Source organism: Salminus brasiliensis, chromosome 19 (genome assembly GCF_030463535.1).
Source record: "Salminus brasiliensis chromosome 19, fSalBra1.hap2, whole genome shotgun sequence".
Lineage (NCBI taxonomy): Eukaryota > Metazoa > Chordata > Actinopteri > Characiformes > Bryconidae > Salminus > Salminus brasiliensis.
Window position 1 is genome coordinate 3,842,009 of NC_132896.1, and position 25,960 is coordinate 3,867,968.

Here is a 25,960-nt window from a genome sequence, read left to right on the forward strand (position 1 = left end):
AGGCTTAAGCAGGCTTATTATTCAGTTGCTTAGTTTATAGTTCATTAATCAGAAGCTACTAATATTTGTTTTGTATCTGCTATGAAGCTAACACACTTTAAACTCTGTGGTTATGAGAAATAGTGACATGTAGGGATGCACCGATACCAATTTTTCCTTACCGATACTGATACCAGATTTTCAAGTATCTGCCGATACCGAACTCTGACTGAAATACTTGATAGACGGCTATAAATCCTGATATTATAGTGTTCCACTTTTTACAGGCTGTACTTATCCATAGTAAGATCTAATAAACCATCAGCCCCTCAGTATCGCACCCTTCCCGGGGCGATTCCGAGCCGCCGCCCACAGGCCCAAATAAGGACTTCCGCCTCATTTAGTTTCTGTGTTTGGTTCTTGATTCATGTTGATTGGGTTCATGTGTTTCACCTGAGACTGGGGGTATTTTAGAAGTCTAGACACCGCCATTCGGTGCCGAGAATTGTATCGTTTGGGACCTCCAGGTTTCCCGCACTGTACAAGTATGTTGAGGCCAGTTTCTGCTCAAGGTTCACGTTCAGGAGAAGGTCACCCTGCCAATCAAGTCATCAGCGAGACTCACTCGCTCAAGGCCACGATTTACTGGCAACCCACGTCTCAGCTAGGGGTTAGCGTCCCACGCTCACGACAGCGCAGCACGCTGCGGTTCCAGGTTTGGTCGGCCTAGCCATTCTTGCTTAGTAGCTGGTCCCCCAGCTTAACCCCCAGTCCCTGGTTCGTTTTTGGTTCGGCCTCTTGCATTTTTTCCCCCCTTGCCCCCTTTTGTTTGTCTCATTGAGTTAATAAATCTGCTTGCCTATAAAGAGCAACGTTTACTGGTTGAGGAACTGCACATTTTAAAAGATACAGAGCTGTAAAAATAAAAATGCCCGCAATGCAGAAAGACATGCAAGTAGGGAAGCATAATCTGGCTAAGCTTCACCAAACAGCTTTTCCCTGGTGTTTAAATTTACATTTCAGATCAGTGAAAAAACACTAGTTTAGAAACAGAAAGAGCTTCTGCAGCAATTTCACATTCAGCTACACATTCAGTCTCTGTGTAAAAAGATACTAAACCTCAGTGTGTTTCCGTTTAAATTGTAACAATTGAGGGGTTTGAGGCAGGACGCAAGTGTGAGTGGTCTTCAGTAATCATTTTAACATCATCCCTGACAGAGTCACAGAATCCAGAAGTACTCGAAACACGACCCACAATAAAGCCAAAATAACAAACCAAGCAAACCAAGCCAAGGTCGACCATGCTAGACAACCAACATAAAAAACACAGGGGTCATCATGAAGGTCATCAGCAGTTCAGGGCCGTGTCCACAAGGTAAAGCAGTCCCTGTAGAGAAACACTCTCATACAGCCTCAACATCCTGTCACTCTGTGTTACCAGCAGTAATTATGGCCGCAGTTTTTCTGCACAGTGAAAGAATCAAAACACTCCTGCTAAGATATGATGTCAGTGGGATTGTGTGTCCACTAATGTCTGTGGTGTAGACGTGCATGTGTGCCTCATCGTGACTACACACTGCTTTATTTCCATTAAGAGTGTCTACTATATTCTTCACAAAGCTAGGGGTTAACCAAGGTCATTTCTTCAGTCTCTGAGAATCCAACCCTGAATATTTCGCCTGACCCTGGACTCGTGTCTTTCAGACACCTGCTGTCGTCCAAATGACCAAAAGGCTTTTGGGTCTAACTCAAATAAAGGCAGAATCAGCATCTGTCAATTGACGTCCATGCTCAAGCACAGCTACGGAGGATTTTAGGTGACGCATTGGGTTTAACGATACACAGATCTTTACCTAAGATGCAAAGTTGCTTTAAATTGAATGAGAGAAACAGATTGCAGATTGTGTTCATACGGTCATGTGAAAAAATTAGGACACCCCATGAAAACCTTATACTACTAATAATCAATCTTTGTTAATCAATCCCTATAGCTGTCGGTGCTTGCAAACATTTTAAAACCTGCCAGGAGTAAGAATAACAAAGCTTAGAATAACATTCAGAATCCAAAATAAAACTGTATTAAGAATTAAGGAATGTAAAAAGGATGTAAGTTTTAAAATGGGACAAAAGCATAATAATAAAAACAATATATTTAAAAGAAAGAAAATTGTGGGGCTGTGGGGCTCTGAGTGGTTTAGCAGTCTAATGCACTACCACTACGGCCCGGGGGTCCCAAGTTCAGATCCCGAGCCATGCCTCTTTGCCATCAGCGGCCGGAGTCTGAGAGAGCACAACTGGCCGTGCTCTCCCCAGGTGGGTAGATGGCGCTCCTTAGAAAGGCCGGCACAAGCATCTGTTAAGGCTGGTGTGGTGGATCTGGGGACCCCGTGCTTGGAGGATTCATGGAGGAGTCCCTTTCCTCTCCAAACTGAGAGAAAAAATTTAAAATATGGAAAAACTAATAGTTTTAAGGAATAAATGTGGGGGTGTTCTATTTTTTCCTTACAAGAACGTTACATTTCTATTAATTACATTTTACAAATGATGTTTAGAGATATTTCTTCAGTTTTATTTTATTTATATTACCTCCCAGCTTGGATCACATGAAGATCAAATGTCCATTTGTTTAAATATGTTAAAAAAGGCATACCTATACATCTACTATTGGTCACTGACAGTGATTCCTACAAAAGAAGGCAAAAGTAAAGCCTTTGTTGACTCTTATGACCATTTCCTTTCTTTCTGATCTGTACTGAAATCCCTTCTATGGATAAATAAACCGGAAACACAACCAAGCCCGAGTCTAAACTCAGCATGAACGCGTACGGATGAAGCTGTAGTTCCCCAGTTAACAGCCTCCAGCTTTGGTTGAAAGTCATCAGCAGTTCAGGGCCGTGCCCACACCCACAACAAGGCTGCGTTTTGGTGCGACCCAGGACAAGGCCAATAGTTCATGCGCATGCATAATTTTTCACTCCAGAGCCGCCAGAAGCCGCTAAGATTCATAAGCAAGGTATTCAGGGCTTACAACATGTGAGTGGTTTCTGGCAGGACTCCCGGCAAAACACACAAATGAAAAACAAAGTGAGCAAACAAAGCTGGCGTGCACGTCGCATGATTATACGCTGAAGGGCTGTGGCTGGACGCTCACGGCACAGGCCGCTCGGGCCGATCCAGCCACCATACACGCACTAAACACCCACTAAAAAAAGGGGACAATCTGCTGCATTACTGAAACCAACGGCACAAACAAGCAGAATGCTCACACAGTCAGTTAACCCTCAAAAGTAGCAGTTTTCAGAAGACGCATGGTGTAACCTAACTTAATAATACCCTGCTGAGGAGTCCAGCTCAACACCATATTTCGTGGTAGCTGGTTTTAGGTGATTTAAGCTGGTGTTGGTTGATGGTCAAGGTGGATAAAAAAAGTTGGTCATCCAGGTGAAATAAACATACCCCATGATTAGCTCTTAAACAACATGGATGGAATAGCTGGACGATCGAGGTGATCAACCTGGATGTCAAGATGATAGTATTCCTGAAGTACACTGAGGCAGTGGTGACTCAGCGGTTCGAGCTCTGCACTACTGATGACAGGGTTGTGGGTTCGATACCCGGGCTGGGCAAGCTGCCACTGTTGGGCCCTTGAGCAAGGCCCTTAACCCTCTCTGTCACTGTGTGTGTTTCCTACAAGGATGGGCCAAATTCCATCTGTGTCCAACACAGAAGAGCAAACTAAACAGTGCCACCTAGAGGCTACCAAGAAGCAGTGACTGTTTGGATTACAGCAGGGGTCTGCAGGCTTTTGCACAGGGGGTTGGTAAGGATGCAGGTTTTCCTTCAAATCAAGCAGAAACTCAATCTTCAAACAACTAATCACTTATGTGAGGTCCTGCTTGGTTGGAATTCAAATCTACGGCCAAGATCTGAGTCTTTATGGATGGGACTGGTGACCCCTGGATGTCATCAAGCAAAAAACACAGGCGTCTTCTCCTTCGCTATGCAGAGGTAGCGTGTATTCATGTTCTATTACACAGATTCCAGTGTTCAATCTTCTCCAACCCATCGACCAACCATCAGCTATTTGCATACATCCATCTATTCAGCCTACAGCAGTTCAGCCCCATTCACTTCCAATGAGAACATAAGGAGTCATTCAGTCTGGACTGTTTTTTTTTTTTTTAACTAGGCACAACACAGGGTAACCAATCAGAAAAGAGCTCATTTGCATATACCAGGTCATCTACATATACCAGTTTTCAGGCCCAGATTAAACTGTAGGATTTAACAAACCCCAGCCCTTGTCATGAAGATCCCCTGCTTTGTATATGGTGGTGTTTCACTTGTTCTAATTAAAGCTAATTAACAGGCCTTTCAATTATGTGTGTGTGTATGTGTGTGTGTGTGTGTGTAAGAGTTTGATTGAAGCTCTACAAGGACAAACACTGAATTACAGCTTTACTGCAATTTTTCTGTAATCGTGCACCTGCGCACACTCACCCGCTGGTGGCGCTGTCTGTCCTCACACTCTTGCCCAGGACCTCTCCTTCACTCATGTAACCTGTGGTATCCATGGCGATGCCTTCCAGCTCCTCCACCTTGTCAGAAACGTCCAGTTCGGAGAGGTCAACGGCGCGGTTTGTGTTTGTCTGTCTGCAGCGGCCATTATGCTGCCCATAGCCACCACCTAACGAGGGGGCGTCGCCCGCCTGGAGACGAGGGCCGGACGAACCCAGCCGCCACGGCGATGTGGAAGCAGGGCGGGGGCTTAGAGCCAGCAGGCTCCTCGTGTTGATCTCCGTGGTCACGCAGGCATCAAAGGTTGTTTCCAGGGTGCTGGAGGAGAGGATTCAGACAGAGATGTCAGCAGTCAGGTCATACACACATGCAGGAGATTTGAATGTTTTGTAAAACCTGTCCAACTTGGCAACAGTTTCTATGCATTTTTGGGTGGAGCATGAGTAGGTCAGTTTAACTATACGCTCTTAAAATAAATAAAGGTGGTGTGAAGGGTTCTTTGTGTGATGAGGAAACACAGCACTCGTACCCGTCTTAAGGTTCTTCCTGGAAAATGTAACATATGTGAAGATATTTTGAGCTTCTAAAGCCAGCCATTATCAAAACTGGTTCTCAAACCATCCATAGAAAGGCTTTAAGGGAACCGAAACTGATTCTTCCAAGGCACTGGACAAAGAGTCAATGTGTAGGCCAATTCTGACCTGAGGAGGACAGTTTCATGTCACTGGTCACTGTCACTGGTTCTTCATAGGGAATTAATGAACACACTGGTTCTCCCTCATTCTCATAGAGACTTAAAATGTTTGACTTGTGGTTCCTGCTCATAGAAAGTTTTTCCTTCATCGTATTGAGTCAGTGGTTCCTTCTAATGCTCTTATGGATTGTCCTTTTGGTTTCTGTTCTTCTCAGCGGTTGCTCCTCATGCTCAGTCTCTCTAATCGAGTCTTTTTGAGTCTTTTTGAGTCTTTTTGAGTCTTGGTTCCTCTTGGTGGTTCTTTTTCATGCCCTTTTGGATTGTCCCTTTGGGTTGTGGTTCCTCTCACTGGTTCTCCCTCATTCTCATAGAGACTTAAAATGTTTGACTTGTGGTTCCTGCTCATAGAAAGTTTTTCCTTTATCTTATTGAGTCTTGGTTTCTCTCAGTGGTTCCTTCTCATGCTTTTATGGATTGTCCTTTTGGGTCTCGATTCTTCTCAGCGGTTGCTCCTCATGCTCTCAGAGTAATGGAACAAATAGGAAGTCTCTCTAATCGAGTCTTTTTGAGTCTTATTGAGTCTTGGTTCCTCTCAGTGGTTCCTTCTCCTGCTCTTATGGATTGTTCTTCTGGGTCTCGATTCTTCTTAGTTGTTCTTCCTCATGCTCTTAGGGAGTTTCTCCTTGTCTTCCTCATTCTAACAGAGAGTTTTAACTTTGAGCTTTGGCTTCTCTCAGTGGTTCTTCCTCTCGCTCTTATGGATTGTCCTTTTGGGTTTCGGTTCTTCTCAGCGGTTCTTCTTCATGCTCTTAGAGAAATGGAAGCAATAGGAAGTCTCTCTAATTTTTTGAGTTGTGGTTCCTCTCAGTGGTTCTTCCTCATTCTCATAGAGCGTTTCAGTTTTGGGCTTGGCTTCTCTCAGTGGTTGCTCTCTATTAATTTAGAGATTTTCTCTTTTTCTGAGTTTGATTCTTGGCATTGGTTCTTCTTCATGTTCTTAGGGCGTTTTCTTGCTACTGTTGGCCTTGCTGACACTCACAATGGGGCTTGAAATAACTGAAAAGTTCAGAGGGGATGGGTGGTCTGACCAAGGTTATATAATCGTTTGCAAAACGAAAGGTTTCTGGTCAAGTGAGGCAGGGGTAAACCAAGGGTGGGCAAATGCAGCTCAATACGGAAAGAGCAATCAAACCACCCCAGACAGAAAATAGGCTTCAGGGATTTTCTCATGAATGTCAGAGAGACAGAGAGAAAGAAAGATAAAGTGAGCAAGACAGGAATCAACAGAGAGAGAGAGAGAGACAGAGAGACAGAGAGAAAAGGCCACTGAACAGGACTGACAGAGTTTCCTGGCCCAAATGAGCACCCCACCAGGCCAGGGTTTCAGTTTCTTTCTTTAATTGACTTGGGAATCAAGATCAAGCTTTTAATTCGGGGTTTTACGAACAGCAGGGGGTTCACTAGCCGATTTCACGCCTCCCCTGCACGGCCCAAAAGCCTGAGACATGCATCAAAAAAAAGACAACACCCGCCCGCCTCAGAAACTGGTCTCGGCGTCAATCAAGCCGACCCCCCGTCAGCAGTTTGTGTTTCGGAGCGTTCGTAAACGTCCCGTGATGGACCGGTTCACACGGCTCCTACAATGGGCCACATTCTCTGGCCTGTGCTGTCTTCCCGCTGCCGGCTCATAATTAAAGTCGTGTTTTATTTCTGCCCTGCTGAACTGAAGTCGCTGGCAGCCAACAGGACAAAAGCTGGCAGTGACTGTTTACTGTACTCTATGACATCAAACGCCCACTAGAGGGAGCACAGCAAACTGAACACAAAGAGCATGGGCTGTTTGGCAACCCCCAAATATATATATATATACCCCCAAACCTGCTAATTTGTGTGAGTGTGTATGTGTGTATGTACACAAATCTGCCATAACATTAACACCACAGGTGACAGGCGAAGTGAAAAACATTAGGCAGCAAATAAACACTTAGTCTAGACGTCTGATGTCTAGACAACTGGGTCAGAACATCTCCAAAACATCAGGCAGGTCTTGTGGGGTGTTCACTCCTAATGTCCCAAATGTGCTCCAAGGAAGGACAACCGGTGAACCATCGACAGGGTCATGGGCATCCAAGGCTCACTGATGTGATCCATGGAGGCCCGCCCACTTCACAACTTACAGGACTTAAAGGATCTGCTGCTAACGTTAACGTCTTGGTGCCAGATACCACAGCAGGACACCTTCAGAGGTCTTGTGGAATCTATGCCTCGAATGGTCAGGTCTGCTGTGGCGGCACAAGTTGGGCCTGCTCAACATGCGGCAGGTGGTATTAATGTTACGGCTGATCGCTGTATGCCTTACCTATGGCTGATGTGTGCCATGTGTCGCAGGCTGGACATGGTCTCCTCCAGGTTCTGTCTGAGATCAGCGATGTTTTTCACCGTCCTCTGTCTCCTGCTCTCTGGATCTTCACCTGGAAGGAACAGAGTCTATATCACTGCGGCTCGGCTAACAGCTAACAGCTGCTCCCCTCGGGCAGGTTACGACACACAGACAACCCAAACACTCCAAAAATGCACCTCACGACCTCATGAAACGAGATGCTTCCTTCACCCCTGAGGGAGCAAATGTATCCTTCCAGCCAGTGAGTTCAGGTCAGGAGCAGACGTACATGCTAGGCAATAATTCAAGGTTGTGGTAACGTTCGAGGGATCAGGAGGTGAACTCTCACAGCAGCTACTTAGTTAAAGAGCTTTTTGTTTTTAGTGAAAGAGAGCTAACGGCAACAACAGGGCCCGCCCCGCCCTGCCCGTGTAAGACTTTAACAAATAAACACACACTGTGGCCTGGAGCTGAGAGGGGATTTGGCTGCTAGGATTAAGGGCCGCTTGCCGATCATGAGGGGACCACAAGGAGTTTAGGATCTACGCACAGACCACACACACCAGCACACACACACACACATAACTGCACGCTGAGGAAAACGTGTTGAGGTAAGGGTGCATGTACAGTAGAGAGAACAGCACAAACAACTCCATTCATGACGTGATCCCTATGCTAACATTTGACTTCTGAGAGCTACAGCCCTGCAGCTATTAAAGCCATGTAAATGAGCTCCACTGTGGAGTCTAACGTCCCCTACTTCAACAAGAGAAGTCCTACATTGAATGTACTTGATCAGCCAAGTCAGGTTTGGTGTACACACTTAGCTTCTTTAGTTATGGGAGGCTATTATATACACTATTTGGACAAAAGTATTGGGACACCTGCTTATTCACTGGTTTCTTCCAGAATCAAGGGCATTGAAAAAGAGCTGATCCTGCCTTTGTTGGAGTATCTGTCTCCACTGTCCAGGGAAAAAGGCTTTCCACTAGATTTTGGAGTATGGAGCATTGCTGTGAGGATTCGATTGCATTCAGCAATAAGAGCAAGAAGAGCATCGTTAGTGAGGTCAGGATGTTGGATGATGATCGCCACCCCACCTCATCATCCCCAAGAGTATTAGATGGAGCACCACCATCCATCATTCCAGAGATCACAGTTCTTCCACTACTCCACAGCTCAATGCTGGGGGGCTTTATACCCCTCTAGCCAACGCCTGGTATTAGGCAGCATGGTGCCAATAGGTTCACGTTGGATTATCTGCTCCAGAGAGTCCTATTCTACTGGCAATATTTCCAACAGGGTCTAGACAAGCAGTGTGTGTTGCACTATTCTCTAAAGTAGCTGAGCGCATTCATTAGAAGGGGTGTCCACAAACTTTTGACAGTGTTATTAGCAACGAATGGAAGCATATGTACAAAATTGTTATATATATTTCCATTTTAATACGTACATGCATGCAGTTTACTATACTATGATAATCAGTGGGGTATAAGGTGGGGTGTATTCCCAGACTTGTTTGTTTTTGATTTGAGATTTGTTTTTTACCGAACCACTGCTTTAAACGTCCACTATGTGTCCGTGACCTCTCCTTTACGAGAGCACTTTGTGTCAGGCTGTACTGAGGCACCGGGCAGGCTAATGTGGAGAACAGGCTAAACGTGTTCAGGAACGCTCATGGTCATTAAAGGACAAGCTGCTCTTAACAACTAAACAAACACTTTACTGAGACTGTAACTATGAGAGACAGCCGTTTAAATCTGCGACGTGACATGGTTGCCTGGACCACACACACACACACACACACACACACACACACACACACACACACTCACACACACACACACACAAAGTCATACACACTCCTACACATTTACATGAACACACAGTGGAATAGTTTGTAAACACAGACTCACAGTGGTTTGGTTCTATACAATGTCAGGACAGTATGGGAGATGATGTGTCTCATAAGTATTATATATATATGGTCTATATGTAAGTATCTATATGTAATAGTAATGTGTCCCGTAATTATATATATGCAAGTTCTAGTAATAATAATAGTATATACCATAAGTAATAATAATGCACCCCATATATATATATATATATATGTATATACATATGCAAGTACCTGTAAGTAATACTAATGCACCCCATGCATTATATGCATTATATATTTGCAAGTATCTATATGTAATAGTAATGTGTACCATAAATATATATTTGCAAGTATATATGTAATAATAATAAACCCCATGTGTATTTTATATGTATATGCAAGTACCTTTATGTTATAATAATGCACCTACATGAATTATATATATGCAAGTATCTACATGTAATAATAATAAACCCCATATTCTATATATTCAAGTAGCTATATATCATAATAATGCACCCCATATGTATTATATATATGTGAATATCTATATGTAATAGTAATGTGTACCATAAATATGTATTTGCAAGTATAGTAATAAAATAATAAAATAAAATAATGGACCCCATATATATATATATATATATATATATATATATATATATATATATATATACATGAAAGTACCTATATGTAATAATAATATATTCTATATACATTAATAAGTAATACAAGCACATCCTCTTACTCTCATATTTCTCGTAAATATCCAGCATGGTCTGAAGGATCTCCTCATTAACACGTGCGATGCCGTCCCACACGTGCGTATGCTGAGTAAGCTGAAGTTGATACACGTGGCTGTGTGTGTGCGCAGCCTCACCCACACTCCCTCCAACCTCTCGAGGGTCCACACACAGGCTTTTCCCCTCAGAAAGTACTGCAGGACATCCTGAGCTCACTTCCCCAGACATCTCTACTAGCCCGCTAGAGTCACTCTTGTCTGAGGCTCTATCAGCAGAGCTTCCCGATGGAGTTTTGCTGAACATTGTGGCTCAAAGATTCATCGTAGAAGGAGAAGGGTGGTCCACATGTGCTGGTTACAGGAGCTTCATCTCGTCTTCTTCTCTGTGGCTTTGTGGCTCCATGTAACAGCCACAGATCCTCCCAAAGGCAGTGAGCCTTCTACAAGTTCAGTTCAAGATCACAAGGCTTCAAGAAACACTAATTCAGGATCATAAGCCTTTAAATAACTCACATTCAGGATGGCAAGCCTTCAAAAAAAAAAAAAAAAAACAAGACCAAGAGCTGTCAAACGTCAAAACACCCAAATTCAAGCCCTGGAGACAAAGAAATCCCTTCAAATTCTGCACTGTGAGCTTTCAAAATCTCAACTTCAGGTCTGTGGCCATTCAAAAGACTCGGCTTCAAGACTGTGAGGTTTCTAAAACTCCTCTGTGGCTCTTGCAGGACAAACGGATGGGATTTCTGACACATTTCCGAGCTCCTTTCCGCAGAGAAAAGCTGAAGTGAGCAGTGAAAGACGCTCTTTTAAGGGCGATCCGGCCGTTTCCTCTCCTCCATGGAAAAGAGAGAGAGGGGAAAAAGCAAACTGAGTGACACGCCAGCATCCGCCAGCACTCTGCCCCTGCAGAGACCACTTCTCTCCTCATAGAGAGCTGACAGACTGAGAACCCCCCCCCCACACACACACAGTGACTTTCACACACTCACACAACCTTAGCCTCATGCTAACTTACACATTCTGCCATACACACACACACACACCACACTACCAAAACTTAGCAAAAAGCTAAATCATAAGAACACATGCAAAACACACACCTTCAGAAAAACACACACACACACATTGCTTGGCCTTCGCAACTCCTTGACATCAATGGCCTTTATCATGCAAATGAGCTCTCTCTGTCTGTGCTATCCCAACCCCCCAACCCCGCCCCCCCTGTCCAGTGAAACTCCAGCACTGTAGGAATCTCTCAGCCAGAAGAACTGAAGGCCATGTCTTCCCTCAGTATTTACATGAGATCACTTACACAACACACACAGAATACCTACATAGCAGGGGGGTCCCAATACAAGTCTATTCTTGGTACACCTTCACTACAGCGGCTCAGTTTCCAGGTGCTACCTTTCCACCCTTTACCTGGTACCCTATTACCATGGCCTCTTGGACATCAGTCCTATGCCCATGATGATCGTTCAGCATTCTGCTACAGCTGACTGGCGTGCTCGCTAATCTATACGTGCAGCACACCCTGTCACATGGCATCTGTTACGACCCGGGCCGAGTTTATTCCAAGCTAGGGATGGTCATAATATTCTGATATGACCGTGGCAGTAAGCAAAGGGTGTTACAATGACTCTGGTGAGTGGTACACCTTCCATCACCCTAATACAGTCCATGCCATGGTGCCTTACTAGTAACATCCAAGCCAAGGGTGGTTATTCGCACTATTACATAGGTGGTCATAATATTCTGATACCACTGTAGGCATAAAAGGTCCAGATCTCATCAGAACAGATGTAGGTAAACATAAATCCAGTAAAAAGGAGAAACAAGAGCTTCTCATTCTGAAGAAAGAAAGTAGTGAGATCTTGTCGGTGAGCTAGTCTGAAGAACAGAGCTCGGTTCCTCCAGGGTTCTCCTGGACGCCCCCCAGTCCAGCCAGCCCAGCATGGAGGATGTGTTCAACTCCATCAGCAGCAGCAGCAGCAGCAGCAGCAGCTCACCTGATTTACCATCATTAAGCCCTGATTTACCACCAAACCAGGTGTGTCTGAGGAGAACTCTAAATAATACTAGACTCCATGAGAGAGGAGAACTTTGGAGATGTTCTAAAGATGAACACAGTGATGGAGAACCACCACCACTTTCTGTAGGAGTGTTAATTTTAACTCACTCTAATTTTCACCAAGGACTAAAACCTGATCCTTGGGAACAAGGCCTTGAGACGTAGCTGTGGACTGTAATGTGCGATGTTGAGGCCGTTCAGGCTGTTTACTGAAAAAGAGCAGGGAGGTCTATAAGTCACAAACCTGTCAGGCTTTCCAGAGACGTGTGGATGGATTTGCTGTGGAGGACGGACTTCTCTTTCTTTATCTCTCCACTCTCCATCAGCCCAGTTTTATCCATGTCTGTCTGAGATCTGTCCAACCCAACACAGTAGAGACACAGCATAGTGAAGATCAGATGAAGCTGATCAGTCAATCTTTAGAAACTCTCACCTTGTACTCTCTGCTGTTCAGTTAGACTGTCTATTTGAATATTTCTAATCCTGAACCTAATAATAATAATATGGAAATGTTCTGATCATCTTCTTGATTCTTCCTGATCTCCAGAACCTACATCTGCACTTTGCAATAAGCCTTTATCAGATTATCAATGTTACAATAATGATCTATAGAATTGATAGGAATTCTATAGTCTGGAACTCTGTAGTCACCTCTTATGGGACTTATGACACATGGGGTTTAATACAGACATTTGATATGAGTATATATATATTAATCAGAGACTCCTTAATGAATAGTGAGGGGAACAGTAAAACCTGCCGTTACTAAAGGAGCCAGTTTCCTCTCTTTCAGTATTTCATGAACTTCAATTGGGATAACTGCTGCCCCCTTGTGGAGAACTTTAGATGTGTGTTTTAGACATGTGATTTCACATAACACCTGTCAGCCTACAGAATGATTTCTGTAGCCAGTATTTCCATATATTGCTTAGACGTAGACCTGGCCATTTTTGCTAAACGTAAGATGTAAGTTGGGTCAGTTTTCTGTAAGTGCCAATAAACAATTCTCACCTGTACATGAAGGGTGCGACTGTAGCAGTGTTGGGATGGCTGTACTGTGGCTGCGGCTGAGGAAGCTGCACGCTGGTTGTGGACTGAATGATGCTGGAGGTGCTGTTCTGACTGCATCTTCCCTCCGATGACGCTAAACTAGAGGTAGAGCCGAAGCTTTTGTTCTCCATGGGACACTTTGGCGGCAACACCGTCCCTCCGGCCCTTAAACTACGGGAACGCTCTCCTTCTTTTCCACAAGGAGGCGGCACCACTGTGGCCTTCGCCAACCCCTGGCCCCTTCCAGCATGCCCTGGTTTGGGTATACCAGTCTGTGACGAAGAGGAAGATTCTTTCTTAGCACCGCTACTACCTTTGGTTCCTTTGGGGATAGAACTGGACTTCTTACCCTCAACCAAGCCCTGAGTTACGATTCTGGTTTCTTCTCTAATCTGGTCTTGATCCACACCAGAAGATCGCTTGGCAGATTTTTCTTTTCCCTTCTGCTTCCCCTTGTCTTTGTCCTTCTCGGCGGCCTTTGCCGAGCTGATCTTGGGTGCCAAAGCTCTACTCAGCGTCCTTTGGGCAATGCCCTTCAGAGCCAGTTTGGGGCTGGTGCTGTTGGGCCTATGGTTGCTCAACTGCGCTTCAGGATGGACAGGAGAAACACTTTCTACATCTGGTTCTGCAGACAAAGCTTCTGGGTCTTCTAAAGAAGCAACACTGGATGCACGAGAACTGGGTCTGGAGTTAAAGAGCTTCAGCTTGTCCAGCATGGACTTCTGGGCGATAACTTTGGGAGGAGCCTCCAAGGAAGCCGAGGATGGTTGTTTGACGGACAGCATGGAGGAGGTGGCGCTGTGCTTGGCGTTGAGGGATTTGCTCCTCCATCCTTTGGTGCTGGTGGTGGCTCCACTGGTGCTGGCTGGAGGAGGAACTGGAGAATTAGGTGGCCCTTCGTCAACCATTATGGGAGAAGGACTGGAAGATTTATCTGTGGGGGAAAAAGCAATGGTGATAAACTGGTGACAAAATACAATATGATAAAACCGCGTCCCAACTTTAAGTCAACAGTTCCCAACCCTGGATCTGGAGAACCCCGTACCCAGCACACAGTGTTTTCCCAGCTCCAATAACAACTGATTCAACTAATCAGAGCATTAACAGGCCTTTCCTGAGTTGAAGAGGGTGTGTTAGAGCAGAACGCCACAAAAATACATCTAGAACATGGGGTTCTCCAGGACCAGGGCTGAAAACCTGTGCTATTAAAACAGTCCTGAACTTGTGTTTGTTATTGAACAGGTTGTTTTAGAGGTTAATTAACTGTGTGTAGTACTACTCATAGCTGCTGTACCTGCTTTTGGAAAATAGTGAATCCGTTATACTATATTGAGGTATATCTAACACCACAGTCCCAAACACAACTAAATTACACTATGAACACAAGCGTTTCCGTGAATGCAAACATTGGATTGGATTCTGTTCTATTCCTAGTCACTGATTCTGTTGCTGACCACATACAAGTTATCCACCTGTGGAGTTCATAAACCCAAACTAATCACAATGACCAAAGACACATAAATATAGTATTCAGTTTAGGAGTGTGTGTCATTTCTGTGTATAATAAATATTTTACTACAGCTTGAAAGAGGCTCAGACAATCAGATAGCTAATAGATAACTGATCCTCTTAATTTCTGGACTGGAAATTGTATATTTTTACACTGTCTATTTAGTATCATTTTATAAGCTCTAACAATAATTAGACAAAATATAATACATAATTAACAAATACATCAAAATAAAAAGGCTAAATGCAATAAAGCAGCATGAAAACATATCACAGCCAATAAAGCAAGGCTGGATTTTAATTTCCATCAGTTATTAAGAGACAGGCTCATATTACTGACATTCACACACATTTAACTCAATACTGTATACTACCATCTCATCTTATATGTCAAAAAATAAATAAAGCCCATGAGTTAAACATAAGTTTGTTAACACTACGTCTAACAACGCACAACACACTCCAACAGCTTCATCACCCCCACTCAGTTTTTAAAACTCTAGCAGTTTCAGCATCTCCGACTCACCTCACCTCAGCCGTGTAGACCTACACCCAAGCTACTGCCTTATCAGAGCTCCAGACAGAACCTGATCCCACCTATCTAAAAATGGCACAGAAGTAGTAGAGACCTTGGCACACTCCTAAAGTCCATCAGCAACCACCTTGGAGAAACAGTCTTATGTGAATCAGGCAGTCAGGCGAATGCAGTATAACTGCCTCAGCTCGAAATTCAAACCCAAACAGCTCGTGGGAGTCAGTGTTTGCTTTGAGAGCGTGGAGGGGAGGAAATCGAACGGTCAGCTCCTCCAGTGAAAGAACGCTCACAGAAGGCGTCCCACTGATGGGTGAGCTGAGGAAACGCCTGACGTGGGATATGTTTTCGATGGAAGCTTAAGCCTGGACAAAAACTCAGCTCTGAATATCTCCAAGTCTTAAATATACAGTAGTCACCTCTCTGCCTCTAATGACTTCAATACACCCTGAACTGTGGAGGACTGTACAAAGGCTGGGTTCATAGATGAGTCTTGATCTAAATGTAAAAGCCAGACCAACTTAAAATGATGACCAGCTGAAACACTAAACACTGTTTAAAATGTTTAGTCTGTGGCTCCGCCCCCTCAATCTGTTTACTGTTTATTTCCTTCTGCAGGTTAGAGCGCCCCCAAATCACATGACGTCTCCATCCTGGGAGGCTTTTGACAGTGGAGCGCTTAGGCCCTACTGGGATTTAAACTTATGACCTCCTCACACTTATTTAGCAGCAGTTAGACTGTAGGGCCGGTCTAGAGCTGTGAAATGACGCTTCATGAAAACATAGTTCTGAGTAAATTTACCTTCCCTTCTTTGTCAGATACAGAAATGTTGATGGATTCACAGCTCTAGAGTGGAGCGACTGTCTAACTGCCTGCTTGTCATCGATGCTTGACTATCAGGAGGGCATGAGTTTAAATCTCATGTGTGAGAATAGGAAGGCCTCCACCCTTCATGTGATAGGGGGAGTTCTAGCCTGGAGATGGGAATAAATAGTAAACAGATTGAGGGGGCGGAGCTAAAGACCAAACGTCTTACACAGTATTTAATCAGTTTCAGCTGCAGCTCATTTACTAATGTTTTTAAGGCTCAACTCAGTATGGATTTTTGAGTTTGGAGAACTTTAGACTAAACGAAGTCGAGTTAATATTATTTATATAATATAATATTATACAAATAATATTATTTTAATATGGTAGGAAGTGAATTATCTGTCTCTCACAAGTTAAATGTATTATTAATAAATCTGTACTATTCATTCTTTCCAAAAGAACAGTCTTATCCAGCGGGTTTCAGACTTACAGACCCTATACATACTGGTCAGCTCTGTAAAGAAACCATCGAATTAAGAAAGGACTGTTCTGGCAAACTGGGCTAGAAAGGAATGCTAAAAGCTCACATCTGAACACTGGCTTACTGTAAAAGGGCACACTGCCAACGACTGTATAGGAGCCAAATGGCCATTCTCACACTGAGAAAGTGGGTCAAATGCCCACTTTCAGATGCTAACAAGAGCATGCGAGCTGCTGTGTACTGAATGTAACAAATGTGAGCACATTTAGGAGTAAGCTAATACCTTACACACTTCACAATGTCAGAGGAGGTTTGTACTGAACGGCAGTAGAATCTATAAACAAGCACTACTGCTAAAGAAAGCTTAAGAATCAGGAATCAGTTTTATTAAAAATATGAAAAACCTCATAAGAAATGACTGAAGCTCCTCATGGTTCAGTATACATATACAAACCTCCATATGAATAAACCCAAAGATCCAGGCACAGCAATACTGCCCACTCCAGGATGAGTGTCACACCCACTGTGTCTCACACACTGACCTCAGAGTCGGGACGTTTTCACATACAATATTAAAACGAATAAAAAAGAAATCAAAATATCAAAATGTGCAGAACTATACAGTTACAGGTATAGAAGACCCAGTATCGGATAGACAAATGCTTCAAATTAAAGGAATAACATAAAGTATAGCCCTATTTACAGACCCTCAGCATGTAAGGGCCCACTACCAGCAGTGCAAAGTATAAATACAGAGTCAATAAACTATTTCTAAAGCTGGAAATTATCCAACAAGGCCCAAACAGCGTCATATGCAGTATAGCAGAAGTCAGGTGTTACCTGTGTTGCTCTGTCATGCTGACTTATCCTCGCTATACCGTTTCCCCAACCTTCTCTCTCCTCTCTTATACACTAAATCAGCCCACAGTGGAAAATCAATGATGAACTATCCCCCCCTGCAACTGACCCACTGTGGCGTGTAACCGCAGCAGTCGATAGCGTATCTGACGTCATTATCGTCCAGTATTCACACTGTAGTAGTAAACATTTCCATCAGTATATCAGGGGCTGAAATGACCATGGTGTTTACTATTAAGCTGGTGCAGTTAAAATACTGTCGCTGTCCAATGATACTGTCAGTTAACAGATATGTCCAAAATGATAACTTTACAGGAGGAGGAAAAACCTTATTAATGTTCAATAGAAGTCAAAGTACAAATATTGTAATCCAGGTGATTTTAGAGCATTTCTATTGGTCCATTCATCCAGAATTCTTCACACAGTGTAGAGAACAATGATAGGGTTCAAAACTAAAAACGGAAAAAAAGAAGATATGTGGTTTTCATTGAATATTCACTGAAAAATCAACTACAATATAAATACATTTAAATTGAAGTAATAAGGGCAGTTTTTTTCATTTTCTTACCTAGTATACAATTCCTATAATTCCCGAATATGACAAAGGCAACACCTGGGCAAAAGCATGAAACCATAGCAACCACCTGGGATACCACAGCAACTACCTAGCAACCACCAAGAAACACCCTAGCAACCACTAAGCAACATCATGACAACTACCTGAAATACTTTAGCAGTCAAGTCAAGCTGACAAGGCAACACCTGAGCAAATGCACGAGACCACAGCAACCACCTAGGATACCATAGCAACTGCCTAGCAACCACAGAGAAACACCCTAGCAACCACTAAGCAGTCAACCTGACAAGGCAACACCTAGGCAAAAGCATGAAACCATAGCAACCACCTGGGATACCACAGCAACTGCCTAGCAACCACCGAGAAACACCCTAGCAACCACTAAGCAATATCATGGCAACCACCTGAAATACTTTAGCAGTCAAGTCAAGCTGACAAGGCAACACCTGAGCAAATGCATGAGATCACAGCAACCACCTGGGATACCATAGCAACTGCCTAGCAACCACTAAGCAACACCCTAGCAACCACTAAGCAATCAAGCTAACCTGGCAACACCTGAGCAAATGCATGAGACCATAGCAACCACCTGGGATACCATAGCAACTGCCTAGCAACCACCTAGCAACACCCTAGCAACCACTAAGCAACATCATGGCAACTACCTGAAATACTTCAGCAGTCAAATCTTGCCACATGGTTGCACACATATAGCATCCGCATAGAAACCACCTGGAATACCATAGCAACAACACAGCAACTGCCTCTATTTATTGTTATTTATTATAATTTATTATAATAACATTATAATGTAGCACTGTTTAATAAGTAGAAATGAACTCCCACTGGCCTCTATGTGTTTTTTACATTAGGCTAAAGATATTTATATGTATCTTTATAAATATTATTTATATATAATCTATATAAACATTATTTCATATCTTATTAATTGTTTTTTTTTATTTATTTGGGCCCCTTACTTAGACAATTTAGGCCATCAGAAAGCCCTCTGGACATAAGGATCAGGTCTGAAAATAGAACTAGTGCACTGGAAGTCATTTTTATTTGCATGTGGTTTTGTGTGGTTTAGTTGACCCATCGAATTTGTAGGGTTCGTTTTTGAAGGCAAATTGCCTATTTTCATGTGACTATAACTGTATGTCAGCTCCCAGCTCCTTTCCTTTTCCTTTTTCCTTTGTTATTCCTCCCTCCCTTTACAAAAAACACAAGAATAGGGAATCTTGTGTAATTCCGAATGGTTTGTCTTGTGATTTATACTGATAATATGTTTGTATTGGTTAAATATGATGTAATTACACATTTAATGTAATAAAACTATTTATCAAAAAAAAAAGACAGCTTCCACTTAAACAGTGCATAACGTCTAACAAACAGCAGTTTGAGGTTTAATGATGTATTCACAACTCCCTGCTGGACACACGGAGCACTATCTGGGTGTAAAAGCCAACATTTCTCAACTCACATGACATTAGTGGGCTATAACGGGAGCTCCAAGCTAACTGAGGTTCCACCAGGGTTTAATACTACTGCTGTCCTGCTGTAGAGCTGTACTCCATATCATTAAAACAGCTAACTGCCCCATCCCCACCCTGTAGAGGACACTTACCCTGCTGATAGCTGTCTGGGGTTCAGGGCTGAACGCTGTGCCGAGTTCCCAACTGAATTATGACTGAATTACAGTTCCATTCAGTTCTTCCTCTACTGTAGATGAGTCAGTGAGTATGAATGCATGTTTATCACCCTCTCTCCCTCTCTCGCCCTCCCTCTCCCTCTCTTTCATTATGTGCTGACTAACTATTGCATCTCATTATCACCCTCTCTCTCTCTCTCTCTCTCTTTCTTTCCAGCTTTCTTTCCAGCTTTCTTTCTTGCTGCTCCTTTTTGCTCTCACTCTCTCTCTCTCTCTTTAATTAAAGCCAAATCAAAGACTTGCACACCACAATAGCATACTGCAGCTCTCTCTCTCTCTCTCTCTCTCTCTCTCTCTCTCTCTCTCACACACACACACACACACACACACACACACACACAAAGCAACAGGGTTCATTTGCAAGCATGACTATGGCAGCAAAGTTGCAACACGAGGTGACTCCAAAAACCTCCAACCTCAAAAGGCCAAACTTCATATTCTGGGTCTCATGGCGTTAATGCCACGCTCACATTTAGCCCAAACTGTTCAAATATTTGTGGACACCCCTTCTAATGAATGCATTCAGCTACTTTACATTGCACCCGCTGCTGACAAAGATGTGCAAATGCACACATACGCAGCTTGTCTAGTCCCTGTGGATAAACGTGAACCCACTGGCACCATGCTGCCTAATGCCAGGCATTGACTAGAGGGGTATAAAGCCCCCCAGCATTGAGCTGTGGAGCTATGGAAGAACTGCGCTATCTGGAATGAAAGACTCTGCTTCATCCAACATGCTGACCTCACTTACGCTCTTGTCACTGAATGCAACCAAATCCTCACAGCAATGCTCCTCCAAAATATAGCAGAAAGCATTGTTCCCTGGACAGTAGAGACAGTTACTCCAACAAAAGCAGGGTTGACTCTTTTTAATCCCCTTAATTTCAGAAGAAACAATGAATGAATAGGTGTCCCAATACTTTTGTCCATATATTGTGTAATATAACTGACATTGACATGTTTACTACATGCATTTATACGCATGTATATATTTACCTACCAAGAAAAAATCTATATGTAGGCTCCATAAATACCAAATATATATATATATATATATATATATATATATATATATATATATATATATATATATATATATATATTATAATTAATTAGTAATAAATTAATGATAGAGATCTTTGGTTCGCTCTGAGCCTGTCTGTGTCTCAGGGTACCTGTGTGCGGAGAGCTGGCTGGTGCTGGAGTTTTGGTTTTGTCACAGTGGTTAAAGCTCTGGCTGCGTCTGCTGGACTTCTTCAACTTGGTCTCATAGCCTGAGCCTCCTGCACGGACTGAAGGGCCTGGTAGCCTGACAGAGAGAGAGAGACAGAGATTAGCACCTACTCACGTTTATGGCTACACTTGCAGTTGTTGTCCACTCATATTCCACCACATCATGGTCCAACCTCTCAGGGCAGCTACACTGTTTACCGACCACATGCCAGTTCACTAATCATATAAAAGACCTTCCCTGGCCTTGCTTATCATAATGTCACTGTCTGATCATATGAACGAGAACAAAACAGCCATTCAAACGGCTTCACATGCTTCTCTGGTCCTGAAAGCACTGCAGTAACAGAATATCACCACTAGAGGCTGTCCACAACAGCAGCAGGGTCATCCCATATGGAAATTACAAATGATACATGGCCATGTATGAACATATATCATATAAATATTTATATTTATGTCAATTCTAGTGCAAATATGATATACACTATATGGACAAAAGTATTGGGACACCTGCTCTTTACTACATTTTGGAGGAGCATTGCTGAGTATTTGATTGCAAATAGAGACAAGAGCGATAGTGAAGTCAGGATGTTGGATGTGGATCACCACCCCACCTCATTCCCATCTCAACTTATCTCAAAAGTACTGGATGGAGCTCCACCACCATCATTCCAGAGAACACAGTTCTTCCACTGCTCCACAGCTCAATGCTGGGGGGCTTTATACCCCTCTAGCCAACGCCTGGCATTTAGGCAGCATGGTGCCAATAGGTATGTATCTGCTATATACAGTGCTATTCTATTGGCTGTTCTATTGGCTCTATTCTACTTCTCCACAGGGATTAGACAAGCTGTGTGTGCATTTGCACATCTGTGTCATGAATGGGTGCTTTCTTAAGTAGCTGAATGCATTAACTAGAAGGGCTGTCCACAAACATTTGGACATATAGTGCATATGCAATTTTATTAGTATAGAATTAGTATAATAAGTTTCAGTAAAACTCATTATTGAGTTTAAATTCAATGTACTTGAATCCTGATGTTTGGATCAATAAATCATGATCAGTCAATGCATTTTCACACACACACACACACACACACACACACACACACACACACACACACGCATGCACACAGACACACAAAGTCCTCTTGCAGGTAGACTAGAAGGCAGGCACTCGTGCGGTATGTGTCAGACAGTGTGTGAGAGCTGACCTAGTGGACTTTTTCTGAGCGACAGACAGCCTGAGAGTTTTGCTCTGAGACGAGCGTCTGGGTGGACGGCTGCGTGACCCAGGCCAGAGACGGAAAGATGAAAGAGAGGGGAAAAGGAAGAGAGAGAAAGGAAGGAGATCAGTACAGCGCAGAGAAACAGTAAAGATTCAGAGCTGCAGAGCACAGCAGGCCCTTCGAGTGTAGAACTAGAGAGCCATGAAGAGACTGAGAGCAACAGCACAGAAGCAGAGATAACAAGCATGTCAATGACTTTACAGATTAAAGCAGCATTATGTGAGAATTGCTATTTTTTGCTCATGGGCTCCCCCTACAGGTGGGCCTCCCACTGCTGTAAATACAAGTCACACTTTGAGCACCCCCTCATGGACGGCTGTACACGTGCATTTCTGGACTGAGAGTTGAGAGGTCCTGACTGAGGACTGAGGCGGTAGAGTAATACTACAGGATCATGCACTAATATAATAATAATAATAATAATAATAATAATAATAATAATAATATTAATAAAGTTACATAGTGCAGTTAACAGTGTGCCTAGCCCGGAGAAGCAACAATAGAGATGCTGTTCTCCCTATTATGGGTCAGGGGGCATCCCAATGATTGGGCATCCCAATTTTAAGCTGTTATTTAGAGGTAAATATGCTCCATGGTGCTGCTTTAAAAAATGAAAGTTCAGGAGAACTGTGGATGGAGAAAATTGATTGGGAAAACAGCTCATATGCTGGTAAGAAAGGCAAATCAAAACCCTCATATGACTGCCAGAACCTGCAGGAAGGTTTAGCTGAGGTAAGCGTGGTGGGGCGCCGTTCCACTGTGCAGCATTGCCCAGTATCTTAAAAATAGTGGGGTAAATCTATACTATTACTGTACACACCGAACAGCTTTTTTTGCTGGGTACATAAAACATTATAAATAAATAAACAGAAAGATATTTCTCTTATCATTATTTTTTTTACATAATTAGATTTTATTTGATTATTGTAATCAAATAAAGTCTCCATCACATTCCAATTCCCCAACCATGAGCCAAAAACGGGAATCACAAATACACTGCTAGCAGTTTCTGCCCTGTACAGTGTGTTAGAGCTCCACACCTGGACTGCATGTCTCCCTGAGCACTGGGCAGAGGCGTGCTGGTGGTTTGCTGTGGCTGGCTGTGGACAGGGCAGTGCTGGGCAGGGCTGGAGCTCGGCTGGGTGTCGTGCTCGGTCTGCTTCAGTGCATCGTGTAGCTGCTGATGTTTTTGCTGTTGCTGTTGCTGTTTGAAGCGTGACAGGCTGAAGAACAGGGCCAGGATAGCCTTCAGATTGCCACCGCGGATCTCTGGAAGCAAAAAGAGGTGAGCGGTCCGTGAGCGTCCATTTCTTCAAATAATATGAATTCAATATTGTCAGCTGATGAATAAGGAATGGATCTATGAAACTGCAGATACTCCATGTAAGCTTGCATGATCCTGGGTGGTGTAAGTAGAGTGTTTTGGCTGTCCGCACATGCACACACACACATTTACCTTCAGCACAGAGTCCCTTTATATTCACCCCTTTAGCCGCCAGGAAGCCGAGACAGGCATCAATGTTCTCAATCTGTAACACACACACACACACACACACACACACCAATGCTTTAAACCTCTAGTCATTAAGGATCATTATTTTAAATCCAAACACAACTAAATCCATTTACTCTTTACCAAGTTAACCACTCCCCAACTCTCTGGCCTGGGGCCGATGGGACCCCGTTGGGGTCTCCTGCTTACTTGCCCTTGTACAGACGTCCCTGTGGTTACTGAGTAAGACACCTTAGTGTGTAATAAGCCCTGCTGGGTTAAGGGGTTAAGGCCATGTCTAAACTGTCCCCCCCTCTCATTCTGTCCCACGGCTGTGTGTGGCTAATCCCAGAGCGTGGAGGGACAGGGGGTGGGTGGGGGGTTCAGTCTCCTCTGAGGTTAAACACACAGTAATGCCCCAAAACAAACAAACCAAAGCTTACCATCTGAGAGCGGCTTTCAGGGAAACCGTTGATGTCGGCGATCTTCTCATTAGCTTGAAAGAGGCGTAAAGAGGTACAGTCATGGTCAGTAATTAATTAATTAAACCCTTTCAACCCAAAAGGCCTGTGTGAGAACACACACTTCAAATGACAAGTTACACATTAGTTTATTATACTAATATATGTACTATATACTAATTATACTGAATAATTAGTAGATACTGAATTATTCATAATTACTGAATAACAACATATAATTGGTAATTTATTAGTTATTACGAGATATTAAATAATGAATACATGTTGAATAATTAGTAGTTACAATTAAATTAGTAATTTAATTCATACTTATTGAAAATTAAGTCGTTCTAAATAATTAGTAGATACTAAATAATTAAAACATCTTGAACATTTATAATGATTTCTTATTAAATAATTTGTGATTTAATATATTAAGTCAAAGTAATTGGTCAATACTAAATATTTAATACTCATCGAATAATTAGTAGTTACTCAAAAATGATAAAAAGATAATTATGAGTGACTAAATAATTCTACCAGTATAAGTAGAAACTGAATAATTAGTAGGTACTAAATTAGTAGATACTGAAAAGTAATACTTAATTGATAATTAGAAGGTAATGAATAATTAGTAGATACTCAATTATTCATACTAATTAAAAAGTAAATACCTACTGAATAATTAGTACTTATTGAATAATTATTAATTATTGAATATTTTCTACCTTAAATAATTATTTAGTCATTTGAAGTCATTTAATTTGTAGGTTCTGAATAATTCATAGTTACAAAATTAGTAAATATAATAATAATAATAATAATAATAATAATAATAATAATAATAATAATATAATAATAATAATTAGTGGATTCTGAATAATTAGTAGGTACTTAATTAGTAGATACTGAAGGTACTTAGTAATTAGTACTTATTGAATAATTACTAGTTGTGATAACAAATAATAACAAATAATTTAAGTAATTATTTAGTCATCTAATTAGTTAACGTACTGATTTAGTAAATACTGAAAATTAATATTTATTGAAAAGTAAATACCTACTAAATAATTAGTACTTAATGAATAATTATTAGTTACTGAATAAATTCTACCTAAAATAATTATTTATTTTGTAGGTACTGAATAATTTGTAGATATGAAATTAGTAGGTATTTAATATTTAATGCCTATTGAATAATTAGTAGATACTGAATGAACTAATTAGTATGTAATGAATACGGTGTTCAAATGAAAATGTGAAAATAAGACTGGGGTTTAAGGGGTTAAAGATCAGGTGATAAACTCACCTACAACCTGGATGATCTCAGCCAGTAGCACCCCGTCCGCTACATCCTGCTGAAGGTCCCTGATCAAGCGCTTGTGACCCGACTTGGCCAGATAGTGGTTCGCCCAGTCCGTGTAAATCTGTCCATCCGAAAAAGAGAGAAAGAAGGGACACAGTTCAGGGTGAAGGGAGGAGAGAGAGGGAGGAACCCACGCTCGCTGAAACCCACGCTCGCTGCTTCAAAAGCTGGCATTGTCCACCTTCCTGCAGAGTCACTGAATAAGAGGAGTCCTTCCTAAAAGAGTGACATCACTCACACAGACAGAAGACCTCTTTCAGAGGGATACAGTGACCGCTGTGAGGGGGACAAACACTGAAGAGCTGCTCAGAGCTGGACACTGTA

At 42.5% G+C, this 25,960-nt stretch overlaps 2 protein-coding genes across 2 annotated transcripts in view; both read right to left on the reverse strand.

The window, feature by feature from the left end:
* Window positions 1–25,960, reverse strand: part of prmt7 (protein arginine methyltransferase 7) — a 522,441-nt gene that overhangs the window by 168,949 nt on the left and 327,532 nt on the right. The window lies entirely within an intron of this gene.
* Window positions 4,476–25,960, reverse strand: part of LOC140541526 (neuron navigator 2-like) — an 86,919-nt gene continuing 65,434 nt past the window's right edge. The window contains exons 4-12 of the mRNA XM_072664196.1: window positions 25,580–25,775; window positions 24,253–24,305; window positions 23,774–23,846; window positions 23,358–23,586; window positions 20,971–21,104; window positions 13,278–14,250; window positions 12,511–12,620; window positions 7,551–7,662; window positions 4,476–4,815 (exon numbers count right to left, since the gene is read on the reverse strand). Of these exons, the coding sequence (XP_072520297.1) occupies window positions 4,476–4,815; window positions 7,551–7,662; window positions 12,511–12,620; window positions 13,278–14,250; window positions 20,971–21,104; window positions 23,358–23,586; window positions 23,774–23,846; window positions 24,253–24,305; window positions 25,580–25,775 (2,220 nt within the window). The remainder of the gene's footprint in view (window positions 4,816–7,550; window positions 7,663–12,510; window positions 12,621–13,277; window positions 14,251–20,970; window positions 21,105–23,357; window positions 23,587–23,773; window positions 23,847–24,252; window positions 24,306–25,579; window positions 25,776–25,960) is intronic.